Genomic DNA, 18,307 nt, shown 5'->3' on the forward strand with positions numbered 1-18,307 from the left:
TGCTGTCAAGATTTGTCATTGCTTTCCTCCCAAGAAGAAGGCGTCTTTTAATTTCAGGGCTGCTGTCTCCATCTGCAGTGATCATGGAGCCCAGGAAGATAAAATTTGACACTGCCTTCATATCTTCCCCTTCTATTTCCCAGGAGGTGATACGACCAGTGGCCATGATCTTATTTTGTTTTATGTTGAGCTTCAGACCGTTTTTTTGCACTCTCCTCTTTCACTCTCATTACAAGGTTCTTTAATTCCTCCTCACTTTCTGCCATCAGAGTGGTATCATCTGCATATCGGAGGTTGTTGATATTTCTTCCGGCAATCTTAATTCCGGCTTGGGATTCCTCCAGTCCAGCCTTCCGCATGATGTATTCTGCATATAAGTTAAATAAGCTGGGGGACAATATACAGCCTTGCCGTACTCTTTTCCCAATTTTGAACCACTCAGTTGTTCCATATCCAGTTCTAACTGTTGCTTCCTGTCCCACATATAGGTTTCTCAGGAGACAGATAAAGTGGTCAGGCACTCCCATTTCTTTAAGAACTTGCCATAGTTTGCTGTGGTCCACACAGTCAAAGGCTTTTGCATACTCAATGAAGCAGAAGTAGATGTTTTTCTGGAACTCTCTGGCTTTCTCCATAATCCAGCGCAAGTTAGCAATTTGGTCTCGAGTTCCTCTGCCTCTTCGGAATCCAGCTTGTACTTCTGGGAGTTCTCGGTCCACATACTGCTGAAGCCTACCTTGCAGGATTTTGAGCATAACCTTGCTAGCATGTGAAATGAGTGCAATTGTACTGTAGTTGGAGCTTTCTTTGGCACTGCGTTTCTTTGGGATTGGGATGTAGACTGATCTTTTCCAATCCTCTGGCCACTGCTGAGTTTTCCAAACTTGCTGGCATATTGAATGTAGCACCTTAACAGCATCATCTTTCAAGATTTTAAATAGTTCAACTGGAATGCCATCACCTCCACTGGCCTTGTTGTTAGCCAGGCTTTCTAAGGCCCACTTGACTTCGCTCTCCAGGATGTCTGGCTCAAGGTCAGCAACTACATTGTCTGGGTTGTACGGGATATCCAAATCTTTCTGATACAATTCCTCTGTGTATTCTTGCCACCTCTTCTTGACGTCTTCTGCTTCTGTTAGGTCCCTCCCATTTTTGTCTTTTATCATGTTGAATAACGCTGAAATACAAGGCAGCAACAACCAGACAGACTTCACCAAACAGTGGGGACTTAAAAACCAATTTTCATGCCATAATTGCCAACTTGCATTGTCTATCTGATTCTGAAGGCAAAAGTAGGGACTTTAAGATTTCAGAAGGTAGCAAGATTAAGAGGCAGAACTGAAGCATCACTCAGTGATATGCTGTGAAGTTGATTGCTATTTATGACTGTTATTAACTGGAACTGACACAGCTCAATAGGTTAAAGTACCTGACTGGAAGTTCAAATTCAAACTCAGTCTCCTGGGATTGTGGCCAAACAAGGCCGCCTGGAACATGTGTGAAAGATAGGAATTTAGTGCACTTGCCACTTGCATTGCATTGGACAACATGTGCAGTCCCAGAGTGCCATCAGAAGGAGTACCATAATAAAAGGTTGCTCCCCAAACACACATGCAAAAGAGTGGGGAAGCACACTGTTCACCATTCTTTTCTGTGGGGAAGATATCATGGGAACTTATCATTAGTCATAACTAGCTATTGACTAAAACAACTATATAAATTCATCTTTAATGCAACTAAAATGTTATACCATAAGAGCTACTCCCTGTTGTATATGAATTACCATTTTGAAAAATGTCCTGTGCAGCATAATCCTGTGAATGTGTAGGATATAGGGCTGTAACTGGGGTGGAGCAACTAGGGCTTTACCAGGTTGCCAAAACATAAAGAGTGCCAAAACCTAGAGGCAAATGTCTGGGAAATGAACAGTTCACAGCTCCCATCCCTATTCACTTACCTTTTCCTGAAAGCATAAACTTTCTGTTTCTTTTAGGAGGGCAACACAATCCCCTTTCCCTTTTGCTTGGAAGTGGCTCACATCCAAATATTAGGGCCTCTAGCCCTGAGTGTCAAGATTTCTAGTTATGGATCTCGTTCAGTGGGGCTCAGTGCTGCTGAGGATTATAGCTGAATTTACTGATTGATCTGTAACAACTGATTCTATAAATAGGATTTCTCACATCCTTGAAAAAATAAAAGAGATTAGTTTAAATAAAAGAAACAGTCTCTTGCTTAGCATCTGGCTGGAATACTATTTACTATTTCAGTCCAGGTGCCTTTCCTAGACCATCCACACATATAAGGGAACAAATTCAGAGTGCAGACAATATCTGTCAATAAACTCTAAGAAATGCACACCTGTGGTTCATTATTCCCCAACTCTTACTCCTGCTGAGCAAGTGTCAGAATCAGAGTAGATACCCTACTCTAATGTCTAAGGATAAGCAAAACAAAGACAAAGAGAAACTGATGTTTAGCAGTGCAGAGAAATGCTACAGTCTTGTGCGAGTTATAATACATTGAAAGAATTACAATATGCAGATGTAACTGTATTCACTGTTGCATTCTTGGAAATATAGATGGTTTAATTAGAGCTTTAAATAATGAAACCTTTTAATCACATTGACAATGAAAGTACCTGAAAGCACTGATTATCATGAACTATGACTGCACCATGTCTGTCATCTGTCACACTGTAACTTGAACATGCCTAAATGAATTAGCTCCGTAGACCAACAAAGAGGAAATAATGTTGTTTTATTGCTGGGGCAGGGGATTTAAAAATTGAACATTAAAACAACTGGACACCATGGAGTTATAACATTTGAATAAAAGAAGCATCTTTCTATTGATCCTTTCACTGTTTTTTAAAAATATTGTTGTTATTATTTAGTCGTTTAGTCGTGTCCGACTCTTCGTGACCCCATATTTTTAAAATATAAATCCAGCCAATTATTTGTAATTAATAAAGATATAATCATACATTCAATCAAATCTTCATAAAAAAGCTTCACACACCGAAACTGTTAGCATCAGCCTCACACACTTTGTGCAAGAAATTTATGAAAGAGGAATTCAAACACAAGGAAAGAAGGATAAATAACAGAGGTGACAAAATGAAAGGTAAGGGGCTGAAGAATCAAGTGCTAGAGTGGCAGTTTAAGATCTGAAATGATTTTCGTTCTGTTGCAGGATTATCAAGATTCATTTACCAAAGAATATTTTACAGAGTCAATAAAATATAAACAAAATGTTTTCTGATGTTGTGAAGCTCACTAAACAGTGCATGGGGCAGGTGCACACAAGGTATGAGGGAAAGAGGTATCACATTAAATTGTCTGAGCTTCACCAACATGAAACAATTAAAATGTGCACTGGCTTGAAAACAGAACAAAAATCTAAGTTAGAGATGAAAGCCCTTTTGTTATCTGATAAAACTTTTCTCTTCAGTCTTGTTTTGTGCTAACACACTATGCCTATTGTATAAATTTTCCAGTGAATCACTGCATTAACTTGTCTGCACATATTTTCCACAGTAATTATACAAGGATAAAGGTATAAATTGGGAATGCTTTGTACTAGAATCTTCATATAGTTTATGAAGCCTTAAGTCACAGCAAAATTGTTTCTGTTCATAATTTGCTTTGATTGTTGTTTTCAAATTAATAACTTTGCCAATTAATATCCACGTAACTGATTTGCTTCAAGTTTGCTATGTCTCTACCCTGGGACAGCCTCTCTCAGCCCAACTGAGATTTTAGATAATTTATTTCACTTCTTTCACTGGGAACTTTATCCTATGAGGCCCAAGGACTGATAACTGTGGTTAGGTTCTATTCATGCTCAATATAGGTAACTGTGGCCAGATGTGCAAGAAGAAATTTCATTTAAAAATACCGTTGCTTTTTAAAAGGTTAGAATCTAGGATCACTTCCTTCTGACATAAGAAGCACATGAGTATTTATAGCAGCACAAGAAACTCCATTTCTGATTCTTCATACAATCCACAACAGTGACTGGGAAACCATTCAAACTATCAATGTAATGAACAGAAAACTAAGTACCTGGTCAAGCTTCCAATGAAATTCTGCAGGACGGAAGGTATCAGCCTGGTCAAAATCTTTTCGCAACAGAAACACAAGTCGACAGTTGTGCACATAAAGTGCATAGTGGTGTCTATTCATTTCTAAAAATATATATTGAAACATAAAAAGTATCTTAGCATACTTACTTATGGTTACATAGTTCACTGAAATCACAGTATACTTCTTCATATATTTCATCCTAATGTGTATTTCACCAAATCCACCAATAATTTAATATAATGCATATCTGAAGGCTAGTTCATACACTTGAATATAAAATATATTTCAATACTTAGCCTTATTCAGCATGCTAAAACTGGGAAGAGGATAAAGAAAGTACACATTTTAAATAAAGTTTACTCACCTGTCTTATCTGAATTACACAGAATAGTTTCCTTCTCTGCTCTTAATCCTGGACTTGGGCCGTGTTTCATCCACATTGTGATAGTAAATTGGTCAGTTAGATTCTTTGGTACTATTCCATCAGGGATTTTGGCCCCTTGTTTTCCATCAAATTTAAAGATCATGTCATTGCTGTCTATCAGAAGACCAGCTGTCCAGTTAGTTGCTGCACTGGGCGTTGGTAACAAGTCAATGGCACCCGATGATGCTCCTGTAGATAATATGCAATAAGCAGCCTAATGAGACATTAATTAGAAAGCTGCCCATCTGAATTAACTCTTGGACAAATGGTGACATGTTTTATCCCTCTCAGTTATTATCAATATAGCCTTTGTTTTCAGTTCTACAGTGCCAGAAATATGTACTCCCATTACAACTACAAAATATATACATACTAATAAGTAACAAAGGAGAGATCACATTTTCCTCCTTTGCTTACATCAGTTGTAGTTCAGTGGTAAAGCCCTTACATGCATAAAGTCCCAAACAAGACGGGGGACAGTGCCAGCCTAGGTTAGATGGATCAAAGGTCATACGTCCTATGTTTCCATATGCTCAGAGAAAATTTGTAGAAGGAACACCCATTTATGTCATCTATGAATTCATCTTAATATCTGAGCCACATTCTGTTCTCTGGCCTCAGTTACTACGCCCTGCTCAGGGGAAGACTCAAAGGGTAAAGAATAAAGGCTTCAATAAACTATCTAGAGCAGTGGTCCCCAACCTTTTCCAGACCGTGGACCAGTTGAGGGTGGAGTCCATGTGCAGGGGAGGCACACACTCACACATGTGTGGGGGGCAGGGCACTTGCGGGTGGGCAGGGCATGGGGCAGCCGTGCATGCAGGTGGGTGGGCTGTGCATATGTGAGAGTATGCGTGGGGAGAGCACATGTGGGGAGGCCGGGAGATCTGTCTCTGTGGCCCAGTCCTGCCAAGGCCACAGACCAGCACTGGGCTGCGCACCAGAGGATTTGAAAGCTGTCCTAATAAGACAGAGCAGGGCTTCTACACTATGGTAGCCCCCCCTGCAGGATGGGAGTGGTTAAGTTTAATAATAAATTAATAAAGTGAGGTTCTTGCTTACTCCCATCATACATATCTGGCCTCATTATTTTGGGTGGGACAGCCTAATTAGATCTGCTATACAAAAAAGCAGGACGTTAGCGAAGGCTGTACATCTAAGCCCAATGCAGCTTGACGGGATAGAAAGGAAGGCAAAAAGTTCAGCCATCATTCACAAAAATTCTTTACAGATACAGAAATGTTCTTACAATAAAAAAAATCTGCTATGAAGGTCTTCCCCTCAAATATAAGGATCAAAAAGTCTATAAAGAAGAAGTGGGGGAGACAAAAAGAAATATGTTGCAAGAACAGAGGCTTCAAGTAAGAGATGCTAATAGCAATGGGACAGAAGTGCTGTTTTCTTCCAGATTTTTCCTGTTTTGCTATGTAGTTCATCAAATGAATACTACATAATACGTTCTAAAGTTCCATATAAAGATCATGGAATACTTCAGTGTGACAGAGAGCTGAATACAAGTTCTTCCTGCAGGGCTCAGTTTCAAATGTGGTTCGTGGTCATTAGCTTCTCTCTACACTCCATCTTTCCCTCAGAAATCATTTGACCAACCAACCAATTTCTGTGTAGGAATAAAGTAGATTTTGGAACTGAGTAGCTCCATATCTGTTGCACTATAACTCTCATCATCCTCAACTACTGTTTGTTTGTTTGTTTGTTTGTTTATTTATTTATGTTTATTTATTTATTTATTTATTTATTTATTTATTTATTTATTTATTTATTTATTTATTTATTTATTTATTTTCATTTGTATGCCACCTTTCTCCCAATTACGGAACTCAAATTGACTCACAATTTGTTATTAAGGTTTTAAATGTTCAAACCAAGTGCCAAGATTTTAAACTCTAAGAACTGAACAATGCTCAGGCAACACTTTTACACTTACTTCTGTTGAAGATGATTATTCTGAATTGAGGTGAGTTGACATGCATATGACTGTGTTGCTAAATGACATCCTTGGGTCTATTTTTATTAAACACTGGTATTTATAAAGTGTTTTTCTTGGGTGCAATTACTACTGGTAATTACAATGGGGTGCTGATAAGTATTGAGCCTTTCCCAGAAAAAAAATGAGATAGGAAGGTACAAATTGCAGGGTGTATTGGCCAATTTGTCTGTATTCAATGGTGCAAAAATCAACTACCTCTGATTGTAACTTATCTTTCATGTTCAGGTCCAAAGTGAATATGGCAGCACCTCCAGAAAAGTTCAATGTGGAAGAGCATAGAGCCATAATCCAGTTCCTGTTTCTCCAAGGGAAAGAATTTTATTGGCAGGGAGTTAAGAAGCTGCAGGACAGATGTTGCAAGTGCACTGAATTCCTGGGGAAATATGCAGAATAGTGTTGCAGTTACAGCTTCCTAGTTCATTTTCTCTGGGAAAGCCTCAATACTTATCAGCACCCCCTCATATACAGAACTCTGGCAAATTTTCAAGTGCTACTAACAAAACATTGAGTTTCAATTGAATGATAATGCTAATTATTTTTAACAAAAGGGAAGCATCTCTCAGCCTAATTTCAAAAGCCTTCTGCAAGCAATCGAATTACACATTTGGCAAGCTGACTGCTCCTTCCTGAGATATTTGCTGCATAGAAAGGAGGCGGGCCAGACAGTGCAAGGCTTGAAGATGATGTTAAAAAGAGAAAGAGAGATCAGGGTCAGAAAGATGCTCACTTTTTTATAGCTCTGAAAATGATGAAATATATTGGAACAAAGATCCAATATTATTGCCCAACAGATCACCTACTTCCAACTTTCAGTTAACAACAGCAAATGTTCTAAATTGTAAAGAAATCAATTAAAATTTTAAATCTATACCACATAATTTCTGAAGTGATTTTTCTGAGTAAGTCTCACGGTCACAGCCCTTTCCAATGTAATTTGTTTGTAGCTGAATAGTGGTTTGGATAGAAGAAACAGGTCCATCACATGTCTCCAGATGGATGCTTGGAAACAAAGGTATGCTCCCAGAACCAGGCTTGTACTCAATACGCTTATTCCAATCTAAAAAAAAGAACAGATTAATAAGCATCAATATTAAGTGATTTTCGCCAGAAGACAATTATTTACATTTTATGTGTACAACAAATCGGAAAATGAGACAAAGGTGGCCACATTTCCAGAAAGGACTGTGGTTAAAGAAACACTGCCATGAAAGCAGTGACACAACACTGAAGACCTGTTCCAGTTCTAGGAAAAGAGATTTGAAGGTATCAACCAAGCAGAGATGGTTTTGGAGCAAGTAACCTGTCTGAAAATGACAATATCTGTCTGTCTGTCTGTCTGTCTGTCTGTCTCTCTCTCTCTCTCTCTCTCTCTCTCTGTCCCTCCCTCCTTCCCTCCATCTGACAGACAGATGCTCTATTTCCAATGCAATCATTAAAAAATTTATCTACTCCACATTATAGTCAGACAAAAAAGCAACTCTGCACACATATTTCTTCTCTTGTTCTTCACATTCTAGATCACTTTTCCATGGAGCCTTTGACACAAGAGGAAATCCTGATAGGCCAGCTTCATTCCCCAGGTGTACAATGCATGCAGGGGCAAGGCTCGTCCACATGCTCACAAAAGATTAGGTCAACAGATCAATCCGCAATGGAAAGTAAAAGCTAGCCTATGCACCCTTACAATCACCAATATGTACTTTTAACCTTCCAAGTGGCAGGATCAAATGAACTCTCTTCTATGTTCCCTCAAGTACATTTGATTGTCTTCTCCTTTGTCAACATTTAGGTTCCACTGTCCTTTAGGGCTCTTTTTTCCTTATGGGTTTATGTGAATTGGTATGAGTACATTATTATAAAACAAATAAATATCATTATATAATTAATACTTGCATTCCAAAGTACTGCGCATGATATCTGCAAATACAGGAAAAAATTTCTATTTCATCATTTCTGGTGACAAACACTGTGCTCCATGCCAAGCCTAATATACTAAAATTTTATTTTGGATCCACCCAATGAGCCTATTACTATTCATTTTACGAAAGAAAGAAAGAGAGAAAGAGAGAAAGAAAGAAAGAAAGAAAGAGCAGTGACATGTTATATTGGTAAGAGTGCTACTTTTGGGTGTACTTTAGATCACATTTTTGGGGAAAATAAAATATGAAAATGATGAAATATATTGGAACAAAGATCCATGGGTAGCTCCCCAAAAGTAGGAAGAAAAATTAATAGCCAAACTTTATTTGTCACTGAAATTACATTATCAAATGCAATTTTGGGGGGGGGCAATATTATTGCCTTTTTGTTAGGGTTTATATAATTAGGGTTAATGTGTAAAGATGTTGCCAGCTGTTAAAAAATCACTCTGCTAGGGAACGAAGGAAAGAAATCATGTTTTTCTTAACAAATGATGAGAGCCAATACCATGATCTATTATTTTTTTTTAAAAAAAATATTATTTGAATACTGAAAATCCATCTCTATTTTAGCTACATTAATTACTGCAGCATTAATGTTTTCATAGTCTTTGGGCAGAAGTTATCAGTTTATGTTTCTCTGAGGCATGATGAAAAGTTCTCTAAGGATTATTCTTAAATTACCAGAATAACTAAATTTACAATTAAAATTGTTTGAATTCCATGGTCAGTCATGAAAGTCTCCTGCTTTTAACAGCAGTGTTAACTTTTACTCAAATAATGCTTTACAACTGCATAAATGAACAAGAACACAAGAGAAGAAAACTTTCTTCAGGTTTACAGCTCTCAATTGCTAATGCAATATCTGTTCAGCTAGATGTCTGGCATCCCAGAAGATTTAAGCCACCAACAGTGGCACATTATGAATGTACTGCTCTGACCTTTTCAACTGGATACTGTTATTTTCAAGTTTCTGAGTAAACATGGAATTTGCAAGCTGTTGCAGATTATAGACTGTGAGCCTTTCCAAGAAATGGTGTATTAGATTTAACATCTGCATGTATTACAGGTTTGTGCAACAGGTTTTGTGCAAACCTATTGTTTCATTGCTAGAAAGATATCCAGATGTTGCAGTTGATTGGTTAAAATAACAAGTCAAGTTAGACTGTTGCACTAATCTATTCATCTGGCTATTTCAGCGGTAAGGTTTTCCAGACAGAGAACACTGATAATATAGATATCTAGTCAGTTCCCATTTAGCTCTGCACACATAAGACTGTGACAAATAGAATATAAATCATTTCAGATCAAATGCTCATTCACTTTAAGTTTGATTGAAGGGAACAAATGAAAAATGTTCAATAGAAAGTGTACTCAGATGATTTCAGCATTTAAATAGTTTAAATTGCAATTTTTGTTTCAGTTAGAGCCAATTGCTTAGTTTCCTCTGAACAGATTTCTTGGGATTATAAAGCTGTATGAAACATATATTTTCTTTTTACTGGGCAATGGGATGTGCTTCTTTGAAATCAGCATAAATAGCAAATTTAGAAGCAGGTTTTGAAAAGTAAACCAAAATGGTCTTTAATTTCAATTTCACTTTGATTATCAAAAAGTCCAGTGGATACTGCCCAGTAGGGTGTTCCAGCATGAAGGACATGATACACATTCTAATAGAATGCTGTTCTGGGGGATTTTGTACCTTTGACAATTGAGTTTAGGAACAATTCTCCTCAGTTTTGCTACCTAGCACAGACTATTATATATGCTATAGGAGTGCCAGATTCATTAAACAGGCTGTAGAAAGAAACAATTCATTGACTGCTTCACAAATTTCTGCATGTTGATCTTAATATTTAATACTTATTGGGAAATGTTTATTTTATTATTTTATTCACACACTGTTTCTTCAAACTTATTTATATCTTAGATGTTAACTGTCAGCTTCTAAGAGTGGTCTTAATTTCTGTTTACGTGTAAAGGCTGACTGGCTATTGAGCAATAATAAAGCAAGTAAAGTAAAACAATAACTTGTGTTGTAGCTTATTGTCTTGTCAGTTGTATGTGTTTTAGTTCATTTGTGAGTTGCCTCAGGGAAGAGAGAAAAAGAGGATATTAAGGACATAAATAAGTCAGGTGCTCTTCAGTTATTTTGGAGTTAAAGTCTTATCCTTCAATGGGCAAAATCCTGTTGCATAAAGTTACACTGGCATGAGCCAGATCTGTCACCAGAATAATTAACTGAAACTAATTAAAGCTTCATGTTCCTCTCCCTGTCTTTCAGATTGTGAGACTCTCTAAGGCTACCTTTTGTCCTGGAGAAACCTTTGTCAACCAGCAATTTTTTATTATTAAAACCCCCTCCCTGATCCTCAGGTTCCCAAAGGCTTCCCCAGGTCAAAAGGGACCCCTAGAGAGCCCTGCAACCTGAAAATTGGGGACTGGGAGTTGTCAATTAGTTTAAATTAATTTTTTCCAGCATTGGGTCCAGTTTATGCTGGTGTAACTTCATGACAACAGGATTACTAGCAATTTATTCGCTGAAATAGCAAAAGAAAAGAAAAAAGAAAAAAGCCATTCTATTAGAAACTATTAGTGGTTATACACATGTGCTCTTGCATGGATAACTCCAGGCCAAATGTCTTCAGCTGGCGATACTATTAAACTTTGCAATGACAAAAGAAAGGAAGCCTATTTGCATAGGTAATGAAAAGGCCGAGAAACTGTTTGGGAAGTTGAATGCTAAACAGGACAACAAAAGATTACATAGCAGTTTTGAACTACTTACACTTAGACAGTTTTCAGTTACCATTTAGCCACATATTTTGTATGTTTACATTATCAGTTACAGGTGAACAATCTTTAATTAGGATTCTTAGAAGATTATTATAACATACTGGCCCACTGAATCAATGGAAATTATGAAGCTGACTCACCAAATCCACTGATTCAATGGGTCTGTTCTGGATTTCAGCTGTTGTTTGTAAATCAGGAACAACAGAAATTCATGGAGTATAAAGTTATCAACAGTTGTAAGTAATGATGAATTTACACTACTTCCAAGATAAAAGACAACACACTTCTAAATACCAATTGCAGGGAAATGATAGAGTGAAAGGTCTATTACACTTTTGTTATGGAATTCCCTTAGGTGTTATAATTGTCCCCTTGAAAATAGGGTACTGGCCTAGAAGGCTTTCAGTTTCATATAGCTTAGGTTCCTTAAGATTCTCATAGCTCCATACACAGTATGATTGATGGCTGTTCTCATGACATTGACTTATGGTGCTACCATATTTTAACTGATGCACACTCTCTATGTTCAGTGGGTGTGTATTATATTAATGTATCCTATATACATGGAATTTACTTTGCAACATTTGCTAAAGTAAGATCATGCACTGTTGTCAACCTTTCACTGTGATGGATGACTGCTATTGTTTGCATTTCCACGTTTACTTGTAAGTTAGAAACAGGAATATATATACAAACCACCGATGCCGCTAATTCTACTGTTCAAATACAGGCTTAGCAATTGTTTCGTTTTGACCACTACTTGTATAACCTCTTATCATATTAGAACACATAAAGTATAAGTCATAGAGTTATAGCAATATTTTGCTCCTCTTATAATATAGCTTAAAAAGAAAACAGGGCACTCATTGTTATATTGTTCTTTAATATTAAGGCGTGTTGTCTGTTCGACATATCTAGATGTATTATGTGGCATTTTGTAAATAGCAGCAAAGACTGTGCATGTACTCTCCAATCTAATCTGTATCTGAATATTGGTTTCATGCAGGTACTTGTATATTTCCAGACAAGAGAGGGGAATGGAATGGGAAAAACAAAAGGCTATGATCTGGGATGGTGGATGATACACAGCACCATCTCCTACCAGCTTCCTTCTTCTGTTCCAAACCCCTCCAGGCAGTACTCCTTGTCTGGCTCCAGCCCTGCCACGAATCTTCCTTGCATATTGCCAAAATCATGCTTTTCTTTTTCTCTCTAAAAAAGAAAACAATGGGGGGAGGGCAATTGGCTTTGGCAAGCCATTTTAATTTTTGCTAAAGCAACCAGAACCAAGTGTTGCTTTTATTCCCAAATCTCATCATTTCCATGCTGGAGGAAACTTTATCGATTTGTAGGAACATATGTTGCAAACAGAAAGCAAGTGGGGGATGGGGTTCTTGAACTGCCCAATAGCTGATCAAGATACACACAAATATCACTGCTTTCTCCTGTTTGGACAACTTTCTGCTAAACCAGCACACATTCTTGGTAGCAAGCAGGGATATGTCAAAAGCACCTGTTTTAGTCTATTACTGGGTTTATGGCACACTTTCTAGCTGTATCACTAACTGTAGTTTCTTCTTTTTTCCTTGTTTTGTTAGGCAAACCTAATAGTAGCATACTGCTCTACATGGTGAGGAAACCACAATAACATGCATATGAACAAAGAGAAACAAAACTATAATAAAAAAAGAATGATAGCCATCAGCTAAATTGTCATTGGCAAATAAATTGCTTCTCTATACACTTTTATACTCTGACAACATGGTTGCTAGATAGTTGTACTAGCCATGCTTACTCAGCATGAAACTGAGTAAGTATAGAATACATGGAGCAGTTTACTCCCCTCTACATCTCCTTCATTTTTCTAGTCTTATATAAATATCATCCAATGGATTAGCCTGTGATTAATCCTCCATACCATCACACAGGTCTACTAAGTTTGACATATGACTTCAGGAGTTGCTTATAGCTTACAAATATCCAGTGGTTTGAGATATTTTTTTAATCCTTTGCATTTGCTTAAAAATCCATAAAACCTTAAGATCAAGTTTTTCAACAATATAGGTACAATATAATAATACAACACAACTGAGTTACAAACAGTGGTCTTGCAAAACAGCAAGTTTTGTTCTTCACGCATTCTATGAGAACTAGGTGAAAAGGAAAACTTGTCCAAAGAACTTGCACTTCTGGGTAAGTGAAATATGAAATGTATTCCCAAGATTTGAAGATTTGAAAATGTACAACATAGAACTGCTTCATTGTGGCTCTATTTTTATCAACAAAAAGTTGTAGAATTGTACTACAGGTTGTTTTTACCTTATTGAACCTAGCCCACATACATAAAGAATGTCTACAGTAAATGTGTGTGTCTGAGAGAGTCTTACTAATATTTGAATAATTTACTGTCTGTACATTTTAATATTGTCTTTTTAACAACGTAAGCCGCCTTGGGTCCTTTTTTAAGAGAAAGGTGGGATTAAAATATTTTAAATAATAAATAAAAATCAGTGACTGTAACACAGCTTGGAGAAGAAAATAGTTTTGATTTTTTTCTTCAGTTTTTGAATATCTCATTTCATAGAATGCCATTTTAAGGCAAGGCAGATCAGCAGATCAGAAGGTCACACTACTGATATCTCTGAGATAAACATACTCTTTCTTCTCTGCTTGAAAGTTCACCATACTGCAGATTCTGAATCTTCGAAGGGTTGAAAAGCAAGTGCTCAAACTCTGCCCTGCAGTAATTTATTTGTTAAGGTGAAACCTGTTCTGAATTTTTAAAGCAGAAGTCACTGCTATGATCTTGGAAAAGAGAAAGTGATCTCACCACCAAGGTCAAGCTAGTTCTTGTTTCTACATCCCGAACTTGGATTATTTACACAATAGAAACAGAGAATTGGACTATCATACAGAGGCACATTTCATACCATTACATCACAATCAAGCATTATCTGCCACAGATTATTTGCTAATCAGAGCATATGAAGGAAACATACTTAAGCCTTTAAAGACAATATAAATGACTTGCTCGAAGTTAAAAAAAGTCCCTTTTAGGCACCTGGAAAAATCATAATGATGTTTGACCTAGATTTGTTACCTCAGGTGTTCTTATATTACTATTGCATTGATCCCAATGGATTATTAAATAGGCCAAGCTTGACACATAATCTATCACAAGGATACTAAAAATAAAACTTTGTTTGATCACACTACTGTATTTACAAGTAACCAGGAACTCAAAGAATAGCAGCAATGTAGTCCACTGAAAAAAGAAAGATTTGCCATATAACACAGAAAATATCCATTTATTGTGCAGCATTTGAAGAATGTATATATTTGCCTTTTGGAAGAAGCTTGCAGGTATCTATGAATTTTTAATCCATGGACAACTTTCTCGCATACCTGCATCTGTACAAAGTTTTTCATGATTTTTCCTCTTCAGTTACAGTAGGGAAGGACAATGAGAAGAGCAGGGCAGATCCAAAGACTGCTCTGGGTTGTTTTTTACCCCCAGGATCTTCTTGGATTGTCAAAAATTATGATGGAGGGTTGGGGAGAGTGGAGGGGGAAACTCTGTGAATCATAGGTGGCTGGAAGTCAACTTAGAGTTTTTAAGAAACTGGGTGGATGGGTGACCTATTCGGCAGATGAAGCACTAGTCCTATTTTCAGGGGGCCCTCCTAAAAGAGCAATCCCTCAAGGAGGTAAGAGGGATGCCTTGTAAACAAAGGGCCTTTTTGGCAGTCGTCCTCAGACTATGGAATGCCATCTCAAGGGAGATTCGTCTGGTGCCGACGTGGATGGCGTTTCAGCGCCAGGTCAAAACCTTCCTGTTCCAGAAGGTTTTTAACTGAAATAATATCAACGGTGGGTCCTGATGGCAATTTTTAGAGCATTGTATTTTTAATTGTATTTTAATTGTTTTTTATCTTTTTCATCCTTTTATTGTATTCAAATTATTGTAAGCTGCCCAGAGACCTTTGGGGAGTGTGGGCGGCATATAAGTTAAATAAATAAATAAATAAATAAATAAATAAATAAATAAATAAATAAATAAATAAATAAATAAATAAATAAATAAATAAATAAATAAATACCTTTTTTGTGGGAGCAAGGAAAGTTATTTATTCAAGTGAAGGATATAGTTGAAAGATAAAAGAAAGGTTGTGGGTGTCCATACAGTTCCATGGCTGCACTTAGGCCATATTTGTTTTAGAGCGTGATATCTGTGCCCTCTTTGTATGTGTATCCCTGTGTGTGTGCCCATTTTCTGTACAATTTTAAATGTATGAATTGCTTGAACATTTTCTCTCAGTGACTATGAGGGAAAGCATGTTTTGTCTTTGCTTTTTTTGCACACATTTATAATTTTATATGTTGTTGTTGTTTTTTTACACATCCATAGCTGTCCATCAATATGAGAATTTGGGACCATAAATTGTTTTTACCTCCTGGTCTGTCTGAGAATTGTGAATTGAGGCAATATTTTCAAACTTCAGACTAAAACCAAAGTCTCTGTTTCTGAGACTAATTTGTAACTTTCAGCTCTGACACTGACTCAAGATACCATACGACTAATTCTGGAGTGGGCAAAAGATAATTATTAAGTTTTTCTTCGGCTGGGCAAATTTATTGATCGTTTTATGACTTTTTTGAATTCTGGCATTTTCTTCTTTTTTGGCAAAAAATTCATAGTAGTGATTTTTGTACAAAAAGTTTTATTTGTATAAAAACTTGTATTTTGTTCAGGTTATTTTACAGAATACAAGATTTTCTGCACAAATGACAAGGTTGTTTTTGTTTCATTTCATTTCTGTTGCTGTTCCTGATGAAAAAGCAATGGTATTTTTATGCCATTGTAAGAATGAAAACACTCCCAGCAGTTGGCCATTTTTAACATGTAGATACACTAGTCTTTTTTGTCAAGAACTTCTGTGACATTTTTTGTACAGAAATTGTGAGAGCTGCACAAAGTTCCACAGTTCTGGGCACCCATAATTATGTGGGCTGCCATTGTACTTGCCTTGACCCTGCTACTAAAGTTGAGGCTAGTGGACTGAAAATGGCACTGCTGGCCATCAAAGCATAATAGCAGTGACTGGTGGAGCGTAATCAGTGGGGCACAAGAAGCAAAGCAACTAAACAATTTTTATCTTGGATTCAGGCCTCTGGTACTGAGGTTTCAATGTGCTGCATTGACTAAACAAGTAAATAGTGTTACTGCAGGGTGGGGTACAAATACAGTTCCTTTCCATTATTTGCTTCTGGTGCAGTAAAGAAAGACGACAGAGAAATTTTAACTTACCATGGAAAATGGTGACAGTGCTGGGGGGAGGGTTTGGTTTCTCCCCTAAACTTTTTGAGTACCTAGTTAGACACTTAATAGCATCAGTCCCTGTGCCATGTACCCCTTTTCCCTCTCCCTCTTATTTTCATTTCTTACTTTGCTGAAACCAACTTGTAACTGGGTAAAAGGAAATGACAAAAGAGATGTGTTATGTCCTTTCTTTGCCTATACTGACCAAGTTCCCTGAGCCCGTGCTTAAGAAAGCAGGATGTCTTTTCTTGGAACTCTTTCCCCACCCCAGTCCTGCTCTTTCAGCTTCTCCTCCTTTTCATCTTTTTAGGTCACAGTATAAAAGGAAGGTTATTTTTTTCAGGGCATGTTCCAGAAATGAGAGCCATGATCTTGCATGTCAATACAAATTCTTATTTACAAGAATAGAAGGAAAACTCTAGACAACTCTCCATTCTGCTTTACCACAAGGACTCATCAAATAAGCTCATCATTCATAATTCTTTTTCCTCCACTCCTTCACCTCCTTTCGTTTTCTAGCAGAGACTGGACAACAGCACAGCAATTCTGGCTAATGACATTCTGCTGCACCCATCAGCATAATTGCTTCTACATCTAATTTATTAAATATGTAGCAAGCTGAGCAAATGCACATTGAGGCTGCAATTCTATGCACTCCCCCATATATATACAGAGGAAGAGAGATTGAGAGAGAGCATGTGTGTGTATAGGACCAAGAGAATGATGGCAAATAACTGAGCTGTCCCAATCCTTGCAAAAGGTATGCTGCGCCACCTCTTCCCTCCATATCGTACTGTTCCAACACAGACAGGCATACAAACAATTTTATTTAATTTTATTGTAAGCCGCCCTGAGTAGACATTGTCTAGAAGGGTGGGATAAAAATCTAATAAATAAATAAGCAGAAACACACATATAAAGATACCACTGGTAGAGATAGTGAGCCAAGCTTTCAGCAGAAAACAAAACAGAGAATGACAATTTTCCCACCAGAACATTCCAAGATAAAGGGATTTTTTTTAAAAAAAATATGGGCATTGATGGTCTGTGTCCACATCACCACCCATTTTCTTTCCAGCATTTGGAAACGAGAGAGGAACATTAAATTTGAAATAATGAATTTAAGGATATTAAGGGAAACCACCTGGGGTCTTCCTTCTTTTTTCTTTGATGCAGCTATGTAAAATGAGGTAAGCAAACAAGCAAGTGCAGATGCAGGCAATACAATATATAACCACAAATGCTGTGTTTATAATATTTGAGCCTTGATGCCTTAAAATACTGTTTTAGAGGAGGTGGCAGAGGTGGGGGCACTGAAGAGAGTCACGCCTGGGGAAAAAGTGTAGCCTTGCCCTATCCTGATGGAACAGCTTCCCCTGCATATTTGCCTAGTTAGGCAATCCTTACCTTGCCATCCAGGTTTGCACACAGGCTTGACTTCCACTCGCACCAGGACAACCTCAGTGGCACGTTTTTGCCCACAGTCAAAAGCTGTCACCATTATCTCATACTGATGCTGTTTGTCATAACTCAGCTTCTCAGTGTTTCTGATATTCCCTGTAGATATAACATACAAGAGTAAACATCTACTGTTCATGCAACTGCCTGTAATGAAATGTATAATAATTGTATTATAAAAAAGATTTCAATATAATAGGAAGGAAAACATAGAAAGCTACAAGATGGAAGAATTGGTCTTTCATCATTCAACTGGATAATACTGAGTGAAGAAATGGTAAAGACAAACCAATATGG

The 18,307-nt window shown here is 37.3% G+C and overlaps 1 protein-coding gene across 2 annotated transcripts in view; it reads right to left on the reverse strand.

Annotated features, from left to right (window-relative positions):
- CLSTN2 (calsyntenin 2) overlaps nucleotides 1–18,307 on the reverse strand; it is a 496,583-nt gene that overhangs the window by 93,372 nt on the left and 384,904 nt on the right. For both annotated transcript variants that reach the window (XM_072995959.2, XM_078389218.1), the window contains 4 exons: nucleotides 17,960–18,109; nucleotides 7,389–7,574; nucleotides 4,450–4,698; nucleotides 4,065–4,186 (listed from right to left, as the gene is read on the reverse strand). In XM_072995959.2, the coding sequence (XP_072852060.2) occupies nucleotides 4,065–4,186; nucleotides 4,450–4,698; nucleotides 7,389–7,574; nucleotides 17,960–18,109 (707 nt within the window). The remainder of the gene's footprint in view (nucleotides 1–4,064; nucleotides 4,187–4,449; nucleotides 4,699–7,388; nucleotides 7,575–17,959; nucleotides 18,110–18,307) is intronic.

The sequence above is a fragment of the Pogona vitticeps genome, chromosome 3 (genome assembly GCF_051106095.1).
Source record: "Pogona vitticeps strain Pit_001003342236 chromosome 3, PviZW2.1, whole genome shotgun sequence".
NCBI classification, from domain to species: Eukaryota; Metazoa; Chordata; class Lepidosauria; order Squamata; family Agamidae; genus Pogona; species Pogona vitticeps.